Here is a 27,574-nt window from a genome sequence, read left to right on the forward strand (position 1 = left end):
ATACAGACTCCAACTATAACTGCTGGATGCTGCTGAGCCTGACCTCACATTCATTTCTTTTCTTTTGATTTTCACGTATTTATCCCTCAATGCCTTCCACTTTTCTTTTATGTCTTTAACTGAAAACATTTTTAAAATGTCTCATCTGACTTTCTGTGATGCCTTACTAACATAACAACCACTTGCTTACTGTATTCTAGCACTAAAAAATGTTTTGCAAACTGTAAAAGTAAAAATCATGCCTTATACTAACACAATGACTACTTGCTTACTATATCCAAGCTCTAAGAAAGTGTTTTGCAAACTGTAAAAGTAAAAATCATGCCTTATACTAACATAATGACTACTTGCTTACTATACTCTAGCCCTAAAAGTTGTTTTGCATACTGTAAAAGTAAAAAAAAAACACCAATACTAACCTGGTGTGTTCATCTCAGAAGCTATTTTAAGCCAGCAATTGTCTTTGATGTTGCGATTGTGGTAATCGCTGATGCTGGTATTAAACAAAGCAGGAAAATCCCGCACTTTGTTAATTAAAATTTCTTCCATTGTTTGCTAAAACTAAAACCTTAAAAAAAGTTTATTATTTTCGTGTAAATCAATAACCAAACCAGGACTAGCATCCTGTCCAAGGGTCTAAAACAAATGTCAGTGACACAAAGGCTATAATTCATAATTGAGGCAATTAGTTCTATCATCCTTGATTACGTTTTCAGTTTCAAATACCTTTAGTAGCAAAACAAACCACGCATATAGCTATCAAAATTTGAAAAAGTTAAAAAAAGCACAGGCTGCTAGTTCACAACAGTACACGCGCAAAGCGATTTTTCGCTTCAGAAGCGATTCAAAGCGACGCGACGCGACATTCGCGTCGCGTCGCGTGTAGTGTAAACGCTTCAACACAAACAAGGCAAAAAGATAACGGGTCGCTTCGCGTCGCGTGTAGTGTAAACGCACCTTAAGGCTATAGCCTTTCCGTTTTGTCGATATTTTGGGGTCAAAAAATCGAAGAAAAATCCGGTTTTGGCTGGGTTTTCGTGGGAATATTCTAGCTGCAAACCGGTTTTGACTTGTTTCTGCCTCCTACCGAACGTCGAAACCGGTTTGAACCGGTTTCTGAAATCGAAAATTTTGACCCGATTTTTAATCCGGTTTTGGGTGGGTTTTCGTGTGAATATTCCAGTTTCAAACCGGTTTTGGTTCCTACCGAACCCCTAAACTGGATTTGAAAACATAAAATGTTCAAACAGGTTTTCATGTGAAATATGTAATTTTATTTTTTCACTCAGTGCAAACAACTTACATAAAGGCACTTGGTATATGTAGGTGTTCTTGTGTGATAATTGAATGAGCAAAAAACACACAATTTTCACACAAACTGGTTACAAATACATTACAATCGTTTAGCAAACATTAAGTTCTGGCAAGATCATGAAACCAATAAACATTTTGAAATGACTAAAATTTGAGGCTTTGTTTCAAACAACTTCAAAAATTCATTCAATAAAATAAAAATGACATTAGTTGACATAAGAATGCTGACAACTATTGAAAATTTTTTTCAGTTAGATGGTACATTATCCATATTTAAAAAAGAACCCTAAACTAATTGGTTAATAATGCAACTATATGTTTATGGAAAATGACAAACAGAAAGTTAGTGTGTTGTTTCTAAAAAAAAGTATCTATGCAAATCCAGAGCTATATTTTCATTGCCAGTCAGGGTTATTAATATATCATTTCCAATTAAAAATGGTTACACAGTGAGCAAGGCATACTACAACAGTGAAAATGTGACATAAAAAATAAAAACAAGTTACTAAATGTTCTAAACAAACACTACAGTTTTAATCAAACATGATCATAAAGTTTAAAAGCTTAATGTGAGATTTCCAGAAAACTTCATTCTGTCTTGCAGAAACCAAATTATCACTTCAATAAAGAATGAAAAAAAAATCAGACGCTTTATTTGTTTTTTTTATGGACAGTTTAAAGTCTAATAACCCTTTGTATCCCACTATTGTGTAGCATAAGTGGGTTTCTACAATAAGTTTATGCAGTGGTGGGATTGAAATTTTTTGTCAGCCGGTTTGATCACAAAAATCATATTTTTCAGCCGGTTTTGTTACAAAAAGTCCATTGACAGTAACCAGTAAAGCTAACCAGTTCGCTGATCTCATAAAATTTCATGGGACGGTTCTGTAGAACCGGTGCGAACCTGCTAAATCCCACCACTGAGTTTATGCAATCTACCAACCTTTACATTTAAAAACAATTGAAATAAACGAAATAAGAGGCCAATTACCAAATTAGTACAATTATGTGATTGAGTTTCAAAATAGAATTCCCTTATGTATATCCAGCATCTGAAAGAGTATGATGTTGCCTACAAGCTAGTTATTACCACCCAAACATTTTCCCTAAAATTGTTCAGTTCCGAATGAAATTAGCTGCTAATTCGAAGACTCTCTGCAGCCCGGGATACTTTGTCCCAGTGTTGTGACTGTAGTGTCTTGGATTTGTCGATTTCTTTCCTCAAACCAGAAACATCTTGTTGCAATGTGTACATGTGAGATTCTAACCGTTGGATTTCAGCCTCTTTAAGATCCAACTAAGGAAAAGAATGTGGTGGATTTTTACACAAAACCATCTACTAAACGAATCCTATATCACCAATATTGTCGAATGTGTTCACAAGGTTGTGAGTTCTAATCCCATCTCAGTCAAGTAGTATTACCTTATGGGTTAATCTAAATTTAAGTAACCAACTAACCAAGTCAAAACATCAAATCATTTTTTTAACAGACTTAGAAACTGATTAAATTTTAAATAATTTTTAACTGAATAATAGTTAAGAAGCAATAATTCTTAGCTGATTAAATTTTTGGAAGAATTTTTTTACCTCATTAAATTAAGAGAAATTTTGATTTTTAACTAAATACATTTTAGAGAGTTAACGATTTTAAACTGATTAAATTTTGAACAGAAATGATCGATACTGATTAAATTTTGGTAAGTAATGACAAACTAAATTTTGGTAAAGTAATAAAAGTTAAAAACCATTTCCTACGTCCAATTTTAAACAAATAAAACTTGAAAAAATGTGGGCTACCTTTTTCTGTAACTGTGAGACGTGCTCCACGAGAATTTGTTTGTCTTTCCTCAACTGAGCGTTGTCGTCGTTACACCTGACAAACCTCATGTCGAGTTCCTCGTATTTGCTCTGAAGTGTCCTGTTGTGAAACTTCGAGCTCGACATGCCATCTTGGGCCTTCAACATCTACAAAGAACATTGTTTTTTGTCAAAATTTTCCCATACTTAAAGTGACTGTCATCTAGTTTGTAAAGAAAAAATTTAATAAACGTTTTAGTGCGTAAGTCTTGTAAATTTTTGAGCCTTTAACATCTATAAAGAACATTGTATCGGTCAAGTTAGCCCGATACATAAAGTGGCTACAATCTGGTTTGCAAAGCGAAAATGTAAGAAACGTATAACTTTTATAGTCTTGCAAAATTTTAAACTTTTATCATCTACAAAGAACATTGTTTATGGCTTTGATTTTTTCCATGTTTAAAAGTGGGCAGCAATCTGATTTATAGAGCCAAAATAGAGTGTAAAAATGTAATAAATAACAAATTGTAAAGTAAAAAATTGGGTTTTTAAAATTTTTTGAGTCTTAGTTGTTTCTTGAAGATAAAAAATGAATTGCAATTATAAGTAAAAAGAAACAAGACATGTTACAAATCATACTAGAATTCCTATTTTAACCAACGTTAGTGTTTTTAAAATTTACCAACGACTCAAGTTCATGAAACTTCCTTCTTTCACTTTCCAGCATTTCCCTCATCTTCTTTACTTCAAGTTGCAGAACTTGTTCCGTCCCTTTCAGTTCAGTTATCTGTTGAAAACAATAAATATTATAATTTATGTTAAGGTAATGTAAAAGCTAGAGTCAATAAGCCAATAATCTGGCCATTGTGAACCAGTTTCCTCTATGGTGTATGCCCAGTTGTGGTACAGATTAGGTGAGGCATGGGTTTTTACCCTGTTACTCCCAACAAACTGGAGTGGTGTTGGATGGCTACACTAGCCAATACGGCCTATCTCTTGTCATCAGCTGCACTGATGAGACCTTATAGGTCAAAACAGTGTGTACTGTCTGCAGCGTATGTTAAGTTGTTCATTGATTTAAGCTGTGACCGCTGTGTCCAGCTTGTAAATACTGCTTGCCTGATGTGACCAATTTTTTTAACACAGACGTTGACAGTTGGAGCTATTTGGGTTGGAGTGAGAGTTTGTTATGGAAATAACACTTCAATCGGGTCTCATTTACCTATACAGGTTGGTCACAGCAGTCATGCATTATATGCAGGTTGGATTAAAACTCTTTTGGTAAATATTTGCCTTTTAAAACAGGTATGGAAAGAGGTTTTTAGTTTTTTTCTGTTTATTTTGTTAAACATTCATCAGACCTTCATAGGCTCATTGTGTGGGAAAAACAAAGTATAATAACAACACATATCATCAGTGCAGTTGGTGACGAGAGATAGACCGTATTGGCTAGTGTAGCAATCTAACAGCACTCCAGTTTGTTGGGAGTAACAGACTAAAAAACCCATACATCACCAATTCTGTTCGATGCCACAACTGGGCATACACCACAGAGGAAACTGGCTCACAAAGGCCAAGCAACTGCTTGGGAACCAAAGAGAAGTTGGCTCACAAATCATGATGTCTCAAACAGCTATGAGTGCAAATTATACAGTTCAATCACCGGTTAGGATACATACACAGGAGAGAGAGGGCTATGTTGTTGGAACCAGTAAAGGTGGTAGCTAAACTATGTTTTAATCCTGAAATAGACTCAAATTAAACCCAAGTACCTTAGATGAGTGAGTCATGGCCCTTGAGTCTTTCTCATCACGAATCAGCCACTCTCTGTCGAGTTGTTTAGTGAGATCAAGAACACGGGTTTGAAGTGACGCGTTTTCAAGGCTCAGTTTCGAGACATCACCAGACAACTGGAATTAACAAGAATAAATATGGTTTATATATGCAGTGGTTCTTAACTGGGCCAAATGTGACATGCTTCAGGCAAAACAAAAATAAGTAAACACACATGATCAGGTATGGCTAAATGATTTTAGATCAAAGAATTGAAAAAGGATATCACAGCATTTTAAAAAATGCCTATGCCAGAGTCCTTGAAAGACTGGCGATCCCCTAATACGAAGCTGATATGTGCAGCATACGAGGCAGGCAACAGTGCTTGTGATTCGACTTTCGGCGGGTTCACCACTGAGCCTGCTTATCTCAATTTTAAAAGCACAAGCCCTGGAAGACTCCTGTTGTGGGTTCGAATCCCACCGCAGGCTAGATTTTTGACCAATGCTTGCCATGTAGGAATGCTCAGTGACTGGCTGATTCAGTTTGACATCCATAATACGCAAACCGAGAAATACAAAATGCGGTTAGGTTTTATTTGTACCTTGTCTTTCAAAATTCTTTCCTGGTTTGCAGTTAGTTCTGTAGACCGCAGTTGTTGCCGTAGCGATCGAATTTCATCCTAAAACAAAACAAACCAATTTGAAATTATGTCCATTGCAAAGCTTCAAAAATTCGTCCCAAATTTCCAAGAACTATGTTATAGAATAAAAAGATTAAACTAATGATTTGCTACACTTTTTAATTAGGTATTTAATCGAACCGAATTTGCTTTTAACCGGAATATTTCATAACTTATATATATTAAGTTGCAATTCAGGTTTTATCAAACAATTAATTGTAATAAATTTCAACATATTACAGTATATGCTACAGTTTAGGATTTAATATGCAGAAGGAAAAGAATTTGTGATTTGCCAAAAAAAAATGTTTAACAAGTAGACTGCAAAACTATCACATGCATAAAGTGAGCTAGCTTTATTGTTTAATTTTTTTTAACCGAAAACCAAACTGTCAGAGAGCTTTTATAAACTAAAAATCATATTACAGATGTTTCACTAATGGCCGTTTTTAAGTAATATTTTTCTCACTTAAACTTCTAGTAAATAATTCAAGCTGCTTTTCACTTCTGTTTGAAAAAGTTTGACAAACAATTTTTCAATCCAGGTAATAAATTGTTTTAGTTTGTTTCACTTACAAAGAAGTCTTGTGGAATTTTTGCAATACAGACGAACACAAATGCAAGGTAGAATTTTTACTGGGTTTGCAAGTACACTGGGTATTAGAATATTTGAAAAATCCAAATCCACATCAAAATCTAACTGATTGTGAACATCTGGGCAATGACCCCCCCACCCCCACCAAAAAAATGCCATAAAAACAAATTAAATTTATCACACAAAGTATAGATGGGAAATGATTAAACTTTTATGAAACTACAATGGACCAACCAACAAAGTATAAAATCACTGGCTTCTGTAATTTAGTAAATCAAGCCATTTTTAAAATTTCACATTTCTGGGGCTTGTGGGTGACTTGCAGAGTCATTTGCAATCAAACTTCAGGAGGATCCAACTTAAATAAATTCCTAACATATGTGTAAATTTTAATTGGTTTAAAGTACTGTCTCTTGACCAAATGCATGGGATGGAACAAACCAGCGTTCGACTAAAGAAATAAAAATACAGATAAAAACAACAATTTGGAACCACACAGTGTGCACCAAAATAATAGAAAAGCAAATAGGAAATAGAGTTTATATTTTGAAGCAGAAATAAAATGTTACTTTTTACTCACGGTAAGTTCGCGTGTTATTTTATCATGAATAGCCATCGTGCTAGTGTTAAATTTTTCCTCCAATAAATGCATTTCAGATTGTTTCCTTAAACATTCAGCCCGTTTTTCTTCGAGGAGAGAATGTGTTTGCTCATGTTGTCCGACTCTTTGATTGAACTGCATCAAATCAAATTGTGAATATAACAAAGATTATACACAAGTGTCGCGTACATGCTAGCTCAGTGGTCCCCAAACATTTACAGACAAATTCCTCACTTAACAATTCAAAGCAAATTTATCCCTCCCAAATACTTTTGTGTGTATTTTACAGTTTACCTTGCATACAATTTTAGCGCCGTTTGTTTTTAAATACTGATGATGCCTATTACTTAGGTGAAATATCTAAACATAAAAATTGGTGGATGACTACAGACTTAAAGTTTTCGGCCTGTTTCACCCAAATATACTACATAGTGGATGCTAAACCATACAAAGATCATTTCAGATTGGATCTTTTATCAATTTCACAGGTTATACTCCCAGAGCTAAAGTGTCGAGTTACAAACCACATGTAAAAATTAAAGCAAATTCGTCCCCTCAAGTTTAAAATTCCTCCCCTGTTGAGAACCTTTGCTCTAGCCAAGTATATTTCACCCTGTAATATAGATTTTCTTCACCTGTGCATTGAGAAGATTGTGAGCATGTTTTTCGTGTCTCAGCTCGGCTGCTGTGCGTTCCAGTTCTTGACGAAGCGAAACAATTTCCGAGTCCTTTAGAGAAATGTCACGGTCTGCTACCTCGCGCATTTTCTTCAGCTGGATCACTTCTTCAGTTAAAAGCTGTTTCTCTCTTCGATAATTGTCTTCAAAAAAAGTAAAAACTTAGTTTTTTTGATTTGTATATGAGTGTCGTAATTGCAGGTTGCATCGACACTTCAGAGCTGATACCGGTTATTTATTTATGTCTTAACTGATTACTGGTCGAAGTGGCGAACCCCTACTACGAAGCTGACATGTGCAGCATACAAGGCAGGCAACGGTGCTTGTGATTCAACTTTCAGCAGATTCTCCACTGAGCCTGTGTACTCAGTTGGTAGAGCGCGACTCCTAAAGACTCCTGCCGTGGGTTCGAATCCCACCGCAGGCTATATTTTTCAACCCTAGGCCATGCCTTGTCATATGGTGGTGAAACGCTTGGTGACTGGCTGATTCGGTATGACGCCTTTAATAGGCTTGGCATAAGTTTCTGTGATTTGTGTATTGGGTGGTTTGCAAACAAAAAAATTCTCTTGTTAAAATGCTTTTTTATCCAATTGTTAGGATTAGGCAGTTGGACCATTCATTTTATTCTTTCTTACGAAAAACATATTATGGTTTTAATTAGGGATGACCTGAAACTGCAAATGTTCTGTTTCTAAACAAAATCAACAAAACAAAAAATCTATTTAAATTTTCTTTGATTTTTGCATGGGTGTCTGTTTGTTGTATGTTATGGTTTTAAAAGTATATTAAGGAAATATTCTTTGCTTTTCTTCATTAAATTTGATAAACTTGGGAATGTTTAACGCTACATGAATGACTGAACCAATTTTAGGCTGCGCTGAAAAAATAGACGACCACTGATTTTCTATTAAACAGAACGTGTGATTAATTAGTATGCAATTAACCACATTTATCTGCACACATATTTGCTACCACACATACATGTTTGCATTATTTGAAATCGCATTTAAGATAATGCATGTTATTAAAACATTATAAAAAGAGATTTTGCAATGGACTCAGATAGCACCGACAAATGTGATGCACTGGGCCAGCCTAAAAAGCTTTTGGGCAAAACCGGCAATGTTGGTGGAACCAGTCAAGTTGGAATCTAATCTAACCACCCGTGTTAGGAAAAGAGGTTGGGGTTCAATATATTGTTTATCTAGGACAGAGATGGCGAACCACTGACCCGCCACGTGAATTTTAGTGACCCACTTGTAGTTTCAAAAATTTATACTGATTACTATAAGTAGGGTTTCCAGATTTCCAACATTAAAAACCAACGCAACAGTTAACTTTAAGTCCTTTGCCAGATTGTCTATTGTCTTAAAATACAGATTGTTGAGTCAATTGTGAGGCAACAGATATGTTTATTTAAATGTACAGCTTGAAACGATTTGTTGTAACTTTGTTGACGCTGTTCAGTTCCACATATTCAGCGAATCCTTGTTTTAAGCTGATAACTACCTAGGATTGCAAAACTTGCAGAGAAGATGCAGCAACAAGCTTCTCATTGACATGTAATAAAATCTGTGACCCACTTTGTTTTCTTTCCCAGTTATGATCTCATGTTTGACCCATTCAACTAAAAAGGTTCGCCATCCCTGATATAGCAACTAAATTCAACCACAGCCACCTTCAGTTGCGTTCAGTTCACCAGAAAGTCTCAGCTTTTCATTGCCAAGCATCGAAATATTCGCATCTTTTCGGGATATTTCTAATTTCATTCCATCCATGTCACTCTGCATGTCCTAAAGCACAAAATTTATGTTCACATAATTTAGAATTGGCAAAAAAAATCCAGGTGCTCTTATGGGAGAATGGAAAACCCACATGGTGAAATTTTATTGCAGACATACTAAGAACTTAGCATGATTTAAAATGGGGTAAAACAAAATAATCAACACCTTTAAATGACAAACTAAATGAGCTGTCAAATTTTATTCAATTCTGACATAGTTTAATGAATGTTTAGGGACCAATTGGGTAAATCTGTAGCTACAGGATGAAACACAACAATCAACGAGTTTAAAAATTCACCCACTTAAGAGAGGCTAGTGGATTAAATATTGGAGTTATTGAGTCAAACAAAACAAATGGCACATCTACATGACTATATTTGGCCAGCAGAACCTGCGGGTTCAACCACCGTCTTATGCAACCGGACGTACCCCGCCAGGTTCGTGCGGTCAGTTGCGATCCTACGGCAGAACACACCCACAATACTTCAAGCATCATTCAAATAACAGGATACTTGACTCGATAACTAATGGTTTTTTTCGGTGTCCTTGCTGTTTTTATTAAACTGTTCATCAATGACAATTGGATATAGTGACAATGCAAATATAATTTGACTTGACTTGGCTTTATCTAACATCTGTGATAGTTTCTTTAGGAAATAAATTATATTATATCTGCAATGAAATTGGTAAAACTGTTTTTGTAAACAAATAAAATCCAAATATACTGTCATGTAAGCCTATGTATCATGGCTCAGCACTAAAACATGAATGACTTTGCAAAATAAAACTTTTGCACTAGGCCGGAAACATAAATATGTTCCTAAAGTAAAATAAATGCAACTTGTATATGTTGAATAACAAAGTTTTTGGTAAAGCAACTAGCAATTCATTTATTTCATAGAAAATGAAACTTATTGTTAATCTTGAATCCACTATACATACCTTTTTTGCTGAGATAATTAATTAACGACTGCAGAATGTTGTTAAAATCACTACAACAGTTACTGGGTTTTATTGTTTACAACAGGGGTGTGCAACCTTTGTCACCGTGGGGTAGAGTACAAATACGGCAGGTCGCACACCCCTGGTTTACATGACAAATCTCTGAATTATTGGTCCTAAATCATAGCAGGCCCTTGCTTTACTTGCAAGCAGATTTCAATATTAAAAAAAAACACTACTAGCTAATTCATATAAAACACAACATCTTACTTTCAGTTTATACATCATCCTGTCGGCTTCTTTTGTAATCTTGGGCTGTATATCAGTCGCTTTTTTAGCTTGTTCTCGCAAATATTCTGCTTCCAGTTCAAGGAAGTAAATCTGCTGCTGAAGATTCTTGATATATTCTGATTCAACATCCTTAAGAGTGCTGCTTTTTCTAGAATGTTAAATTGCAAAAAAATATAAGTTTGTTATAAGATACAGACAGTGCACAGTGTTGCGACCTATAATAATCAGTGCAACTGGTTATGAGAGATAGACCGTATTGGCTGTAAACATCCAACAACACTCCAGTTTGTTGGGAGTAAAGGGCTGAAAAACACATGTCTCACCTATTTTGTTTGATGATACAACTGAGCATTAACCACAGAGGAAACTGACTCACAATGGCCAAGCAACTGCTCGGGAACCAAATTGAAGTTGGCTTAGTGTCACAGTATCAACATAAAAGCATCAAGCCAAAACTAAAATGCACCAATGAGACCTTATAGGTCCCGGCAAAGGTCATGTACTCATGAAATTCTTAAACCGACTCAATTCAGTCAGAATATTACAGGTTTGAGAAGCATTGAACTAATGCACAATTTAACTGTGGGTTTAAAATTTGGGCCGTGTAATTTTTTGAATGTATATGTATGCAATAAAATAAAGAGCAGCAATATTATAGCACTGTACTTACCCTTGTGAAAAGGCTGGAGAAAGTGTAACCGTTTTGTCTTTTTTAGTTTGGAGAATTTTCGCACCTAAAAATGAAAACTTATTTTAGTGTGTGTGTTTGTGTATATACAATATATATATATTCATATTTACTCAAATATAAGTAGCATGTTAATGTGTCAAAAAATAATGCCATCCTTGATTGTAAGCCGCATTTTGTGATGTTTGGTACTATTGTTTTGTAACTCTTTTTTCTGTTACCACATAGTACAGCTATTTGACAAGAATTGCTTGTGATGTAAATAATTTTCCTTTACACAGCGCATGTGGACGTGCAAAGCCAACATGCAAAATACTTTTGAATCCAAAATAAAACAAAAAAACACGGGTGTGGATAGTATCGGTATGATATTAAAATGCAAGCCGCCCTCGATTGAAACTACAAGGTAAAAAACTTTAAAAACCACGGTTTACAATCGAATAAAAATGGTAATACATTATTAAAACGTTGATGAGCTTACCACTCATTGTATTTCGTAGATTGCTTCTTTATAAGTATTAAAATTTAACTCGTAAAAAACACGACTAATCTTATTAAAAGCAATTAATGTCGTTGTGTTTATTTTTATCACGGTTCATTGATTTTTGTTGCCATACCAATCAAACCGTATGAGATATCTGTGAAAAATGTAAAACAAAACCTAATGAATTTATTTTTGATAATGTTAAAAAAAATACTGTTTATAATTTTCACTTAACAATTAGTTCTAGATAACAGTCCAAAATATTTTTTTTACAATATTGTCAAAATTCTTTCTCAATTTATACACTTTGCAAAAATTTAGTTTTGTAAAGATTTCATAAATCTAAGAGTTATTTCAAGAGGATTTAAAAGATTTGGTTGGCTGTCTTGATTGTACTTTTTTATTCTATTTCAGGTTTATTAATTAAAAAAATGTTCTACAAGCGATAACTAGCGAATAAAATAAAACAATTTAACATCCACTAATGGCGTTATTTTGATCCACGTTGTGAATTGTGGTGTTTAAATGTAAAAACAAATAAAAGTTCGTATTATTCAACTGAAAGTGTTTAAAACTGCTGCTTTTTGCTACAAAAATACTAAAATAAGCTTTCAGCAAAACCAGCTGTTAAAGATATGATGTGTTAGGCCATTTTTGTTATGTCTATCTGCCAAATGCATAGCAGTTCTTGGTGAACAATACAAACAAAAAAGCAATAGGGTTTGTTTTTAACAGGTGACAAAATTCATACATTTAGAAAAGAAGAAACATAAGGAAAAAATAAGATCTTATGCTCCCTGCAAATCAACAAAGTATTTTTACGACGCACTTAACAGTTGAAAAACAGATTAATGTTCCAAAAATATTAATTTTAAAGTTTAATGTGATACGGTTTACTAGCTTGGGCAACAAAAACAAAAAAGGGTTCTAGCATTTCTATCTGTACGTATATATTGTTATCAAGCCTTAAAACAAAATATACCCTTTAAAAATGAGAAATTAGGATTTAGAATTGTCATGAAACAAATGCTTTTGTCATCAAACCCATTACACTTTAGAGTTGGCAAAAAATGGATTTTTTTCACTTACTGAAACTCATGTCCCTCTAGTGTTCTAAGATAAGCAGGTTAATAATCCCTTGCAAACAGTGGTGGGATTTAGCCGGTTTGCACCGGTTCTATAGAACCGTCTCACGAAATTTTATGATCAGCGACCCGGTTAGCATTACTGGTTACTGTCAATGGACTTTTGTAACAGAACCGGCTGATAGATATGACTTCTGTGATAGAACCGGCTGGAAAATATGACTTTTGTGATAGAACCGACTGAAAAATGTGAATTTTGGAATATAACCGGCTGAAAAATATGACTTTTGTGATATAACCGGCTGACAAAAAATGTTAATCCTACCACTGCTTGTAACTTTTTTCTTTTATTGTATCCACAGGTGAACCATGTTTCAAATTAAATTGCTACCACGGTTAAAAGTTTTGCACTCATTTGTGCGACATCAACACAACTTAACTTCGGTCAAATCATCTCTCCCGAACAACCTGGTTTTACTCGGCAAAGCAAAAGATCAATTAAATGTAGACCATGACACTACAGACGAAGTATTGCCACCCGACGATAATGTACCAGTCATTCGAAAATGTGTCGGAACATACTCACTCTGCAAGCAGCCTGCAAAAGTTTGGGTGGATTCCTTTGCTAACACTGAAATGGTTTATGAAACAGCTGCTGAATTGAACCCAGATATTTTCAGCACCCATCCGAGAATCGACGTCTTGCACGACGTTGTAAAATGGCAGAAAGTATACCGTGAAGTTGACTACAGATGGGCTCGGACGAGAGCAGAGATGGGTCGGGGTCGGAAAAAACCGTGGCCACAAAAAGGGACAGGTCGTGTACGACAGGGAAGTACGGTGCCGCCGTTTTGGAAAAAAGGTGGCATCGCTCATGGTCCACGAGGTCCGAAATCACTTTATTATAACATGTCAGCTGAACAATTGATAAAAGCATTGGCGATCGCTTTAACTATTAAGCGGGTACAAAGCGATCTACTAATAGTAAAAGACATTGATGTACCGATGCCAAATGATGTGGTTGCCACCCAAGAACCATTACATGACAACGCTTTGACGCTAAAATCAAGTTTAGAAGAGATTTTAAAAGCGCGATCAATTGACCGAAACTCAATACTTTTTGTGCACGGAACTGATGCCCCAGAAAATCTCAACTTGGCAGTGATAGACAAAAGGGGTTGGAATACAATGCCTTTAGTAGGGCTTAATGTTCTAAGCATACTAAAGCATGATAAACTGGTTTTACACTTGGACATATTAGATGAACTCGAAGAGAAACTAATTTGGAATATGACACGATACCCTTGGTTGGAAATGCCGCACAATTTTTACAAAGATATGCCAATTAATCGTGATAATTTGGAGAAGTCACTAGATAACATGTAAATATTTCAAAAGCGCATCAGAGTAATGTCGAAATATGATGTTTTGTTCCATTCAATGTACAGTTTTCTGAAGACAAACTGTTTTTGGTTGTCTAAATTATATTTAAATACAACCATGTTTTAAACAGCGACCAGTGAAAACATTTGAAAGTTTAGGTTTTTTATTTTCGTATGTTTTTTGAATTTTTTAGACAAAGTGCTAAAAACATCAAATAATACTTATATTTGTGTGAAATTCTGTCCTTAAATTGGGGTCATTTTTTAATACTTGCAAAACAAAAGATCTCGGCCTAAGGTCACTACAGTTCAACACTGAAGGTTACTTGAGGTCAAATGTTTCCTGTTTAAGATGATGTACAAAGCGGTCGTTTTTGTTAAGTGAACATTTTTAGACCTGGAATTTTTAAAAGTTTTATGAGGTGACCTCAGTTCATATTTGGTGAGGTTACTTGAGGTCAAATGTTTCCTAATTGAGCAAAGTGGGGATTTTTTAGACCATGAATCTGCTGAACACAGAACAAATTTATTTACTTTTAGTGGCATTATAACAGTAGCAATTTACTGTGTGCAAACTCCCACTGAATGTTAGTGGCAGCTGCTATTTTCTCTACACTGGCTAGAGTTGTTTAGTTACTTCACCTGAAGTCTAGCTTTTTAGGCTGCTCCAATTTTTTTCAACTACCTGCAAAACGCATACTTTAAGACAGTTAAAGCAAAGATGTACTAAATGCGATAAAATGATAATGCTGGCAGTGAAATAAAAATAACTAAAATTTTGCAATCCCTTGTTCTTTACCAGGAAAACTATGTCTAACTAATTTATCTGAGCTGGTTATAACTAGCAACTGCAAGTGTGACAAGCTAATTAGTTTCATTACATAATACAACATAGAGTGGCATGAAAATTAAATTTTGAAAATCTTTGCCTGGTCCCATTTTAGTTAAGCACCCATGGTGTAAGGCAGGGAGGTGCATGGCCAAATCAGGGTGTGGTAAATACTTGGCAGCCTGTAAAATGCACTATTTGGTAAAAAGAGTTTTAAAAAACACTTAGTTTTGTAGCACCAAATTTTATGTTCTAAAATTTTATGTTTCGAAATTAAAATTAGGCTATAAAAAAACAACTTTAAGCTGCATACAGGTTTATATCTTTACAATGGCAAAAATACCCCTGCCTCTTCACAATAAACACATATTGACCAGCAATTTGATGATCATCCTATAATTTAGGGCTATACCAATTGCAATATACTCAACGATTGTATGTAGAAGTGTTTCTGCCCCGCACAAAGGCAACCGATGGCACATATGTGGCCCATGTTCCAGGGTTTTGACCACCCTGGTGTATGGTAATTTTTCAACACACACTTTTCAAAGATGAAGACACCACAAGTATGATAAGATCTTTTATTTTTAAATCATCAACTAGGGATTATGTAGGGAGAGAGAGATTCACACAAACTTACAAGATCTACCATCATACATGCATGTAACGTGCCTATGGAGTTGGTTTTGACCGAAACACCATTGTCAAAAAACTAAATAGGTATGGCCTATAAGGAATGGTTGAGGAGGTTTGATATAAAGTAGAGGTGCACAACCTGTGGCCATGAAACAATTTAGTACAGCTGCGCCAATGTGTCTTGAAATACATGGTGACTGTACCCAGTGGTGGGATTCAAATTTCTTGTCAGCCGGTTCTGTTACAAAAAGTAAATTGACAGTAACCAGTAATGCTAACCGGTTCGCTGATCACATAAAACTCCGTGAGATGGTTCTATAGAACCGACTGAATCCCACCACTGGCTGTACCACAACTAGATATTTAACTTCCAAAACTGGCAAAAAGGTACTTTTGAAAATTTTAAGTTTCTGTCACAATACACATTAGTTAAAGACTTTTTGTAGGCTTATTAGACATACTGGAAAGCGTCGGAGTCCAACTGGTAATAATAAAGATTGTGCACCCTTGTGGAAATTGTAGTCCAGTAGTTACAACAACGTTTATAAGTTCATTTTTGGTGTTTTGTTAGTACTTTCCGACAAACACAAAAGGGACACATCAGGCGCACAAAAGCTATTAAGGCAAACGGAGAAACATATGACATGATATCACGACCCCTTAGTATGAGGGGCATATTAATTTAATTACACGACAAGTAATCAATCCAAAATTTGGCTTCTAGTTTTTGGTGTGTTTAATGAACCGACGAGCTAAGATTACCTGCTGAATTGCTACTCGAAGCCAAAACATTGTTGGAAAATCAGATTATACACATAAAGTTGGTCACAAGGAAAAAAACACAGGCAAATGTCAGATTGCTTTACAAAAAGCTCCATCTGTTGCCGAAAAGATTAATGGGCTATGAATAAAGTCATCTCAATTGCTATTGTGATGTCACTATAGAAGGTCACAGCCGCTCTTTTTCTTTGCTTTTTTGGTCTGCAACGCCGCTTTGGTAGCAATTTCGAAGACATTACGCACGCCTTCCTTTGTGCGAGCTGAGCATTCCACATATCTGGAGAAATAAGAAAGACTTTATGTAACAAGCACATATTGTTGACAAAATCACAAGACTGAAATTTCTAACGTTTGTCGAAAGGTAAAACTTTGTATCCATGATGATTAAAATGTCATTAAAAACTAGAAAGGTGGCTTTCCAATATACTTCCATTTCATACATCCCATTTACTGATTTACTACACACATTATTGTATTTGCGAGCAAAACTGAATACCAAGTTTAAAGAGCTCTTCTGGCAAATGTATTTTAATTCCCACGTTGCGATAATGAGAGGCCCAATCATTCGTTATTGCATGGTGTTTTCATTGCATTGTGACATGCTTGCGTTTTATTCTTTTTCCTGCGTTTAACTGGAACTGGAATGGTAAAATTTTTGTATCCGCAGTGATTAAAATTTATTGGAAACTATTTGCCAATAACCATAAGGCAAATAAATGCACTAGACAAAATCTATGATAATGATAAAATCAACTTTTAAGATTTTAGCGCCAATTATTCAAACTGCAGGATGGTGGAAATAATATTAACATGGCATAAAATGTAAAGTGCAGTTGGTTAAATGTCGCATAAATGGTACAGCAAAAAAACTTAAATTTCTGATGTACCTCAAAATTAACATGTTTGCAATAAGGGCCTAAATTTGTAAATTTTAACTTCAAAAACCCCAAGTTTGTTTAAAATGCAAGTGATGTATACGACAAAGTAACAAAAAGTCTAAAACAGGGGTCGACAACCCCTGGCACCGGAGGTGTTTTTTCATGACACGCCAACCGATTTGCGTGTTTATATTGAAGTAACAATTTAACTTGTTACACTGCTTGTTTTCAGTTTTTATCATGTCATCATCTTAAAATTCAGCCTTACATGCACAAAACATATTACTTTCTCTTTAATTGGTATATTCCTAATCTTTACTGTGATTGTATGGTAGTGATGGGACAATACCAGGTTTTGAAGCAAGTACCGATACAGAGTACAACATGTATATGTATACCTTTGATACCGAGTTCTTAGGTATAGTGTTTTGCTTATATGTATATTACTAGCTAATTTATCTGCCATGGTCTAGGTACAGGCGCACACACATGTACATGCAGAATAATGTAATCTCAGGAACTTTTTCCCGATTTTGTGCTGTCTGAAGCAAATATTTGCGAAAAGTTGCCCATATTCTTATGGCGCAAACCGGCCTTTGGTATCAAAAGTTGAGGCAAAAATAATTTGTTACCGAGTACCAGTCTCGATAACACTTAAATCGTTCGCTACTGAGTACTCGTGCCAGCAGGGTTCTCGCACAATTTTCATTTATAATTTCCATGACTCTTCCAAAACTTTTCAAGAGAAAAAACTCAAATTTCCATAACCTTAAGCGAAAAAAATCAAGCATTTCCCATAGTAAAACTGGAAAGGAGGCTTCGGAATATGTAGGCAATTTCTCTATCAGGGTAAAATAGGCAGCAAATTCCATACTTTTTCAAGGACCTTTGCAAAAGTTGGCTTTTTTCAAAACTTTTCCAGGCCATAAATATATACAAATTTAAATTCCATAACCTTTCCAGGTTTTCCGTACCCGCTGTAACCCTGGTACAGTCACCAGATATTGGGTTCCATGTTTAGGTGTTATAAAAAATCAGAATCCGCCCTTTTTTACTGTAAAATCTTCGCTAGCATGTTTGAATTAGAACAACTCACCCATAAGCTCCAATTTTTTCTGCCATAGCTGCTCCCTCATCAGCCGAAACTGGAGACTGTTTCATTTTGCTCAGTTCCCTAATCGTTGAGTTGTCATTTCGTAAATCCTTTTTGTTGCCGACCAAGATAATAGGAACATTTGGGCAAAAGTGACGAACCTAGACAAAAATCCATCGTTAGAATGATCCTTAAATTAGTTTAATGCTATATTATTTCTTTTACTTTAACTAATTTGCCTTTCAACTGATGTAATGCTAAAGTACTATTTTTTTTAACTGTATTTTTGCTGACGTTTCGCCCACCAGAACGGTAGGGCTTCTTCAGAGCAATTAAACGCCCTTGCACATTTTCGCTTGTGTGCTTGCAATGTATTATTCATTGTTCTGATAAAGTCCTGCTGTTCTGGTGGGTGACCTGTATAGGACGTCGAAACGTCGGAATAAAATTACATTTGCCAGAAGAGCTCTACAAACTTGATGGTATTAGTAGATTTTTCAATAAAGTTTAACTTATTGCCTCAGGTGTCCACTTTTCTGGGATGTTTTCCAGCGAATCTGGGCTGTCAATGGAGAAGCACATAAGGATCACGTCAGTATCGGGATATGAGAGAGGCCGAAGTCGATCGTAGTCTTCTTGGCCTGCTGTATCCCACAATGCTAGTTCAACCTGTGAATATTTAAACAACCATAAATAACAGCAACAACAATTTGCTAAACTTTGTCTTATAGTTTACCAGATAACACACGATCCAAGCATTTGCACAACATTTTGCGATCTATCAGATATTTGGTGTCATTTTTTATAATCCCTGACATAATATTTTATGTCACAGTAGCAATGTATAGGAGTTATAAAATGCGAACATTAGGTCATTGCACAACAAGAGTCACAAAAAGGTAGTTTTAAGGTTGTGCTTTGCTACATGTATAATATATATATTCATACTGGGATCCGCCCCGAGACAGCGGTGTAGACCAGCGATCACGAATCAAGGAAAAAATGAAGTTTATTGCGATTTTTGTCCAGCCTTTAGTGAAAACTGTGTAAATTGTTTAGAATATTTTAATCATAAACATAACTGCCAGGGAACTTGTGTATGTAGAATACATTATGTACACGTTTCAACAATCTCTGTTGCCATCATCAGTGCATATTGCCAACCAAGCTATAAAACATGGTATTTTAAGCACTTAGGAAAATGCCAGGTGTGTGAAATAACACAGAACTGGCCATTAGAAGAGTGGCGTTACACAAGTAGATACACTGACAGTTATGTTTTTAATTAAACTACCCATCAAATCTGTGCATAGTGTTCTTATGTTTGGAATATGTGAAAAGATGTGCAAATCACCACTGTTTTGAGTGTGCTTAGTATGGCTAAAAAAAACTATTTGTGTAATCTGTATGCATGCCTAATCCAAGGGTACTAAACTAACACTTTAATTTAATCCCACAACAGGAGTCTTTCTAGGACTCGCGCTCTACCAACTGAGCTACACAGGCCGAATCACAAGCACTGTTGCCTGCCTCGTATGCTGCACATGTCAGCTTTGTCGTGGGGGATCAGCTAAGATGAATATATATAGTCATACCAGCAACCACTGGTCTGCATGGACTCAAGGACTGATCCCAGTACAAAGCTATTTATCTTAACTAAATGACTAAGCTTTTATTAGGCCCGTTTCTGGTACAGACCTAAGCATTGCCCTTTACACTGTCACGGAACTGAAAATACCAGGTAACAAACCAGTGTCAGTGTATATATATCACAGGCTCAGAAAACATACATGACGCTTTAGGTTCATTGCAGGCAAACAGGGCAAAAGATATTAGTGGGATATTACAACATAAAGTCAATGCATCTTTTCTGTAATTTATACATAAACAAAACAACTTTGTACAGTTGGCTGCAGTTGGTGAGTTGACCAATGGTATGGCTATCAACCATCAAATGGTTGTGCACCCCTGTTTTAATGTATAGATTGTTTTTAAATACGTTTTATCAAATAGAGTTTTTTTCATAAGTTTTTAAAACATATTATACAGATTGTTTTTAACCATGCTGTAACCCATAAAGGTTAGTTTAGGCTTCTAAGTTAGGCCAAAATATTTACCATGAGGTCTTTTAACCATTTGTAACCCTTTGTATTAAAAGCCAATCAGCAAAACAATGCTTAGGAACAAATTAAAACAAACTGACTCTATATATAATTCAACTTTACATAGACATTTTGAACCTGTCATGTTATGCAAGTGAAACAGAATTATGATAATAATCTAGTCAATCCCGTCGAGAATTTTAATTCACCTGTTTGGCGTCTACTTCAATGTCGGCGACATAGTTTTCAAAAACAGTTGGGACGTAGACCTCTGGGAATTGGTCTTTGCTGAAGACAATCAAAAGACAGGTTTTTCCACATGCACCATCACCGACGATCACTAACTTCTTACGGATTGAAGCCATTTTTGCCAAGTTTTAGTTTCAAATTTAGGCTTGATTTTAAGCAACGTCAGGTTTTGTTGAACATAAAACTATACAAACACAAAAAAAGGATAATTAGTAAATTGAGTGTTATGGTATATTATTGTTAATTGGTTTGAAGAAAAATATTTCAATTGAGGGCACATTTTATGCTGATCTATATATATTTGATAAGAAAAATTACTTTAAGTACGAACTTTTTTTTGCTTGTTTTTGTTAGAAAATCTGCATAAATAAAAATTCTGAGACTCTCGAAAAATGAACTTTTAATTTCTTGTTTCTCCAGGAAATGAAAAGTCGAGAAGCAGGAATCCTAGAAAGTAGTCCATATTCAAGTTCCTTCTCGAGAAATTCTTGTCAAGAAATCTCGAAAAAATCGAGTCTCGATTCTCGACAAATAAATAAGAATTTCTTGAGAAAAATTTTGTCGCATATCTTAAACAAAAAGTAAATGCGACACCTCTTATTACGTGTATTTTTCATTTCAACACATAACTTCCTTATTTTGCTTCCGGAACAGCGTGCGTTGCTGCTAAAATTTCACCTTTCCCAGGCCGTAATCACGCCTGGTTGCGTAAGATCTATAACAGTCGCTTCGTTTTTTGCTGATTTGCTAGCGAATCACTACTTGCTACTAGAAGCAAAAAATGTACAAATTATTTTGTTTGTTTTTGTTAGAAAATCGGCTTCAATAATAATTTCGAGATTCTCGAGAAATGGATTTTTAATTTCTTATTTCTCGAGAAACGAAAAAGTCGAGAAATAGAGGAACCCTAGTCCATATATGCTAAATAGTACATGGCCATGGTATCATGAAAACTCGACAAAGTGTTTCGTTGCATCAAAATGCAACTCGCTAAAAGAATCTGAGTTGATTTTCCAAAAATCTTGTTACTGTTATTTCTGAGATTCTGACCGCGTTAAAATTTTTAATATAAATATAGTTTTCCCCCAATAGCTTATCTACACTCTTATACTCAAACAGATCAAATTATTTTGCACTAACATTCTTTTATCACATTTACAAGTTCCCAACTTTAAGAAACATTTGCAAAAACCAAAATTAACAATATAAAAGATTCATTCAAATATATACTTAAGTTGCTTTTAAGAATCATTATACTTTGGCATAAAATATATATTTGTATTAAGTATAATAAGTTTAAAAGTAGCAGTGTAATGTAGCTTACAAAGACCCTATTAAGTTCATAATCGTTTATTATAATATATAATAAGCAAGCTTAATGCATAAAACTTAAGGTTTTTTTCTGAATAATGAATCATCATAACGCAAGAAAATTTCGGCGAAATCTAAAATGCAGAATTCCTTGTTTGAAATCTTTACTTCACACACACTGACAACAATTAAAACCAAGCTTAATGCATAAAGCAAATTTAAGGTATTTTGCCAAATATTGAAACGTTTTTTTCAGAATTTTAAACAATATTGTAAAAATTTAAACATAATTAATGACCAAAACGTAAATACAATTTCCAAATTTTAAGGAAAATCTAAAATACAGAATTCCTTTGTTTGAAATCTTTACTTCGCGCACACTGACAACAATTTAAACTGCTTTCAGCGAGTAATCTTCCAAATTAAATTACAATTCAATGCACTGCACACAAGATTACACTTATAGGCACAAAAACTAGCGAAAACCAGGTTTAAAAAGGCTTAAAAATGAGTAAAATATTCAAATTTAAACCCGTTTCTTGAAATGGAACCACACCTTGTCCGAGCCCACTCGATAAAACGGAAGTAACGACACAGCTTTTAGCGGACGTGACGTAATTTAACGCTCTACTGGTTTATTACTTGGTGATGATTTGGTTAAAAATAGAAAGTTAATGGCAATAAAAATCGGCTTAATAAATACTAAATTATTTAAGCTGGCTGTTTGAAACAAACGGTATTGGTTTACTTCGTTTAAAACTGTCCTAGTGTTTTATTTTCTCAGACAATCACTTGCAGTTTGTGAGGTCAGATAAATTTATTTTTTTAAAAGGGGAGTCAAAAAATAAAGGTGAAAGCAAAATGTGGCTTCTTATATTAAAAGTAAACCATTATTGTAATATTTTTGATTCTCCTAATTTTTTTTTGAATAATTGATTAAAAGTTGTGTTAATATTTAGCTCAACGTTTTTACAATCAATAATAATTTAAATTACGAAAAAGTTTTTTTGCGCGAACTTGCAATGGTTTATAAATATCTTTGGGGTCGGCAAATAGTACACTTGGAAATTGTAAATGTTATAAGTGTTATAAACAGTGCTTAAAAATGTAATTATTGTGTTTGAAGAAAATGAAAAGTATATTTGACTTTTTTAGTTTTTGACAAATCAAATTTGGAAAAAAAGCAATAAAAAAATTTTGTCATAGGTTTTTTATTGCCTGAAATTTTTTTATTAAATTTTCGCTCACCAAAGAGTATCAGTGAAACGTTTTTGTTTCCAAATTTGCCACAGAGTAATGTTATGTCAAGCGTGACGTTTGTTAAATCACGATGCGCCTGTCCTAAAACATAAATATCTACGCAAATTACAGGAAAAAAACATATTGGCTACCCGTTCAAAATTACACTTTATTTCCAATTTATCTCACTAAATGGAATGGTAGAGCTACTAACACAGGAATTCACAGCACAAAAGGTTTGCAAAATTACTGAGAATAGGCACTGGTGGTATTCAAATTTTTTGTCAGTCGGTTCTATAACAAAAGTCATATTTTTCAACCGGTTCTGTTACAAAAAGTCCGTTGACAGTAACCAGTGATGCTAACTGGTTCGCTGATCTCATAAATATTGTGAGGCGGTACTATAGAACCGGTGCGAACCGACTGAATCCCACCACTGGTTATAGCTAACGCAAAGGGCATTCATAAATATATAAAAAAACAATTTGTGGAAAAAATGCTGACGAGTAGGGATATTAGGGTTGACTTGAGGTTTCCTAATATTATTAACAATGAAATCAACCGAAAAAAATCCTTCTTTATTTTAAACTTGGACCCCAACACTATCCTAGCCTCACTGTTAATTTTAATAACTGCGCTCTTTACGCCATCTATCGGTATTTAGCAAACATTTCCACTGTGAATCCTTGTGTTAGTAGCTCTACCAAATAGAGTGCTCGACGCCATTTTTACCTCCTAGCAACTGTCAATGACCATAAACCAGCATATAAATACATTGTAACATATTTTCGGTTTAGAAAACTGTTGGGATCTAACTGAATAACATTTAGTCAGTGAAAATGATTTTGTATGTTGGCGATCAAACAAGATTGGGTATGACAACGTTGTGGTTCAGATTGATGACATGCTTTTCTTCCAATCTAAGGTTGCCATATTTGATGATGCACAATCCTGACAAATTTATCTCAGTTGAGGTATTCTTTTTTGCAATGCAAACACTTCTATTACGGAAAAATTGAGAATATTCAAAAGTCACACGGACGGCGACACGAGAAAATGTTAGATACGACACTCTGACCTTGTCAAATAACTTTCTGCGTAGGCTTCTGTTTAGTTAAGTTTATTAGGCTAAGCTCACTACTCTCACTATCCTTAAAACAATAAGCACATATATCAGGGGTCGCCAACCTTTACCACTCTAAGAGCCATTCGGACCAATTTTACATTGTAAAAAAAGCACTGAGCCACAAAGACCTCATTAAATTTAAAATAAAATGCCACTGTAAAACCGTTTCATGGTATAAAAGCGGTTATGTCTAACTACTACAAACTTTCTCCACTGGTACATTAATTTTATAGTATATATTTTCCTAAATTCCATGCCTTTGAGTACATATTAACATTTCTCCCTGACGCAGATTTAAACACTAAATTCCCTGACATGTCAGGGAAAATCCTGACGTATGGCAACCCTAATATAGTCCCCTGTGCAGGGTATTGGTCCATGTTTTTATAGCATGTAGTCCCTTGTGCAGAATGTTGAATCTCTAATTAATAAAATGCACTTTATTACAACATTCAAACACTAAAACACACAATGTAATCGTAACAATGTGATGCATGATTAAGTTTTAGAAAAATAGCGAGCCATACTTTATTTTTGCCAATTGAAAGAGTTTTTAAATCAGAAACCAGCACACAGCGATAACCAAAACTGTTTTGCGCAAGTTTTAAGCTGCTTGAAACGCAGAAAAACGCTCGGTAGGCGATCGCTCGCTCCTTTCTACATCAGCAAAGCGCGTAACCAGACAGACAAAAACAAACCTACGCTGGTTTGAGAACGCGCCTAATGCATGAAGCAACAAAACCCACATAAAAAAGCAAAAAAATCCCATACCAAAAAAACGACCCAAAACTTTAAAACAACATTTAGGGTTTAGTTCCATGAAAGATAATGGCGTTAAAACGTTGACACTAAAGTTAATGTATTAAGTCATGAAAGAGAATGGTTGGTTAAGTTAGGTGAAGTTAATGTAATGTGTTGTTACAACTCATGTGAATATAAAGTGAACAAGGTGATAATGACTTAACCGTGCAATGAGTAGAAAGTACGAGGTGTTATACAGCGACAAATTAGGTCGAAGACTGATATTATGACGAAATAAAATGTCCATACAATCACGAGACCCACTGAAAATCACCTGATTTCATTTGTGACGTCAATACACGAAAATTTACAGCATTTTGGATCTTTGTATTTGATACAAATGAAGTCTCTGTTTGGTTTTCTTGACGAATTTTATTAACACATGCAATCAGTGGCAAAACACACTGCATGCCTCATACGAGTTGCTTTATATACAACTGTATTAGGGTCTTCCCTATGTTTTTTAAACTAGTATTCTGGTTACAGTTATAACTTATTTTCTGCGAAAATTTGTAATGCAACTTTTTGTTAATGATTTCACTCGTAATGTCATTTTCATTAAATATAAGAAAACAAATTTATTTTATACAGAAAAAGAAAATCTAAGGACAAGAGGAAAGAAAAACACGTGACAACCATGAAAGTTGACTCTTTCATATAAAACGTATTGTACCAGCATTTCTCTCAAGGGCCCGATTTGGAAACAATGCATGTCTTAATTCTTAAGGTGGCAGTTTTGCCTTGCTTGCATGCAATGTATAACTAGCGTCGTTTTGCAAGCGAAGGAAATGCCCAATCGCTAGCTCTCATGGGAAGTCGTGTCTGTCATATTGGGATATAGTGACGTAATCACGTTAATGATGTCACAATGCCTGTTAACGTAGATTTGCCACCTTGCATTTTTGCGCCTATGATGTTCACCTCATGTAAATATTATAAGTTTGACTGTGGCTGTTAACTTATACTCATAAATGTATCACTTTATGATGGTGCTTGCCATATTTTCTTGAAAATATGGTTAAATATACCAACACTTATTTTGCAGAGAACAACTTGCTTATATTGTTTACTCAACTGTGAGTCGAAGTAACGGGTTCCACGGCATGAAAGTTTTCGTTCAATCGTAAATGACAGCGGAATACTTGGAAGGCAGAGTGGAAGGGTTAGTCCAACATATCGAGGTTGGTAAAATGTTGACTTGTCGCCATCAAACTCTTGGTAGACCGACTTGTTTTATTTTGCGCCTTTAGCGGACATACCGACCTGGGAAAAATCGCTGTTAGTAAACAATTTTACCAGCTGTTGAAATGTTCAAGGACAATTCGGTATTTTGATTGAGTGTTTTAATACTTGTTGCTTACATATGTTTCCAACCAACACATCTGATGTGTCTTTTCTCTGTGTTTTCCACCTTTCCCCCGCTTTGTACCGCTAAACATTTTGCTCTCATGCAGCTTTAAACACGGGAAGTTTAATGAGATGATTGAGTCTGGTTTTGGTTACAAATAAGATTGAAATGAGGTTATAGGTTTGCCCCGCACACCCTTCTTTCATCATCTAGTCAGTTTTCAAGCATGAGGTATGAGTTGCATTCAGCAAAATATTTTGCGGTACACTTACACTTGGTTTATGCTGAGCACCTCATACTTGGGTGTTTAGTCGTGGCTGCTAGATTTTACTCTAATATGTGAAACTTGTATTTGTTTGATAAACGGTAAAATGTACAAAGTTTCGAAACACATCAAACACTTTTTTGCAGAGAGCAAAGCCTGGAAGTTAATTTTTTTAATTATGAAAGAGAACGGTTGGTTAAGTTAGGTGAAATTAATGTAATTTGTTGTTACAACTCATGTGAATATAAAGTGAGCAAGGTGATAATGACTTAACCGTGCAATGAGCAGAAAGTACGAGGTGTTATACAGCGACAAAGTAGGTCAAAAACTGATATTGTGACGAAATAAAACGTCCATATAATCACGTGGCCAACTAAAAGTCACTCGATTTTATTTGTGACGTCAATACGCGATACTTACAGCATTTTGAATTTGTGTATTTGATACAAATGAGGGCTCTGTTTGGTTTTCTTGACCATTTTTATTAACACTTGCAATCAGTGGCAAAACACACTACTGCATGCCTTGTACGAGTTGCTTTATATACAACTGTATTAGGGTCTTCCCTATGTTTTTTAAACTAGTATTCTGGTTATACTTATAACTTATTTTCTGCGAAAATTTGTAATGCAACTTTTTGTTAATGATTTCACTCGTAATGTCATTTTCATTAAATATAAGAAAACAAATTTATTTTATACAGAAAAAGAAAATCTAAGGACAAGAGGAAAGATAAACACGTGACAACCATGAAACTAGACTCTTTCATGTAAAACGTATTGCACCAGCATTTCTCTCAAGGGCCTGGTTTGGAAACA

General features: G+C 34.9%; 3 protein-coding genes across 4 annotated transcripts; 1 reads left to right on the plus strand and 2 right to left on the minus strand.

The window, feature by feature from the left end:
- Window positions 1-2,288: 2,288 nt before the first annotated feature.
- LOC145217592 (uncharacterized) lies at window positions 2,289-11,740 on the minus strand. 2 transcript variants are annotated; one of them, XM_080084877.1, is made up of 11 exons: window positions 11,630-11,740; window positions 11,131-11,194; window positions 10,440-10,608; window positions 9,122-9,236; window positions 7,399-7,583; window positions 6,743-6,898; window positions 5,490-5,567; window positions 4,885-5,022; window positions 3,795-3,899; window positions 3,113-3,280; window positions 2,289-2,611 (listed from the first exon to the last, which is right to left on the minus strand). In XM_080084877.1, exons 1-11 carry the CDS (start codon window positions 11,634-11,636, stop codon window positions 2,447-2,449), a joined length of 1,350 nt encoding a protein of 449 aa, XP_079941003.1. In that variant the 5' UTR covers window positions 11,637-11,740; the 3' UTR covers window positions 2,289-2,446. The 2 variants fall into 2 exon arrangements, with proteins under 2 accessions (XP_079941003.1, XP_079941002.1); XM_080084876.1 differs by lacking the exon at window positions 11,630-11,740 and adding an exon at window positions 11,262-11,481.
- A 491-nt stretch (window positions 11,741-12,231) lies between these two features.
- LOC145217594 (large ribosomal subunit protein uL4m-like) lies at window positions 12,232-14,397 on the plus strand. The gene has a single exon (XM_080084878.1). The coding sequence runs from the start codon at window positions 13,087-13,089 to the stop codon at window positions 14,101-14,103; it is 1,017 nt and encodes a 338-aa protein (XP_079941004.1). The 5' UTR covers window positions 12,232-13,086; the 3' UTR covers window positions 14,104-14,397.
- A 1,098-nt stretch (window positions 14,398-15,495) lies between these two features.
- On the minus strand, window positions 15,496-20,868 carry LOC145217595 (ras-like GTP-binding protein RHO). The gene is made up of 4 exons (XM_080084879.1): window positions 20,627-20,868; window positions 18,835-18,984; window positions 18,319-18,476; window positions 15,496-16,621 (listed from the first exon to the last, which is right to left on the minus strand). The coding sequence occupies exons 1-4, from the start codon at window positions 20,780-20,782 to the stop codon at window positions 16,504-16,506; spliced, it is 582 nt and encodes a 193-aa protein (XP_079941005.1). The 5' UTR covers window positions 20,783-20,868; the 3' UTR covers window positions 15,496-16,503.
- Between the last annotated feature and the right edge of the window lie 6,706 nt (window positions 20,869-27,574).

The sequence above is a fragment of the Phallusia mammillata genome, chromosome 3 (genome assembly GCF_965637545.1).
Source record: "Phallusia mammillata chromosome 3, kaPhaMamm4.hap1.1, whole genome shotgun sequence".
Taxonomy (NCBI): Eukaryota; Metazoa; Chordata; class Ascidiacea; order Phlebobranchia; family Ascidiidae; genus Phallusia; species Phallusia mammillata.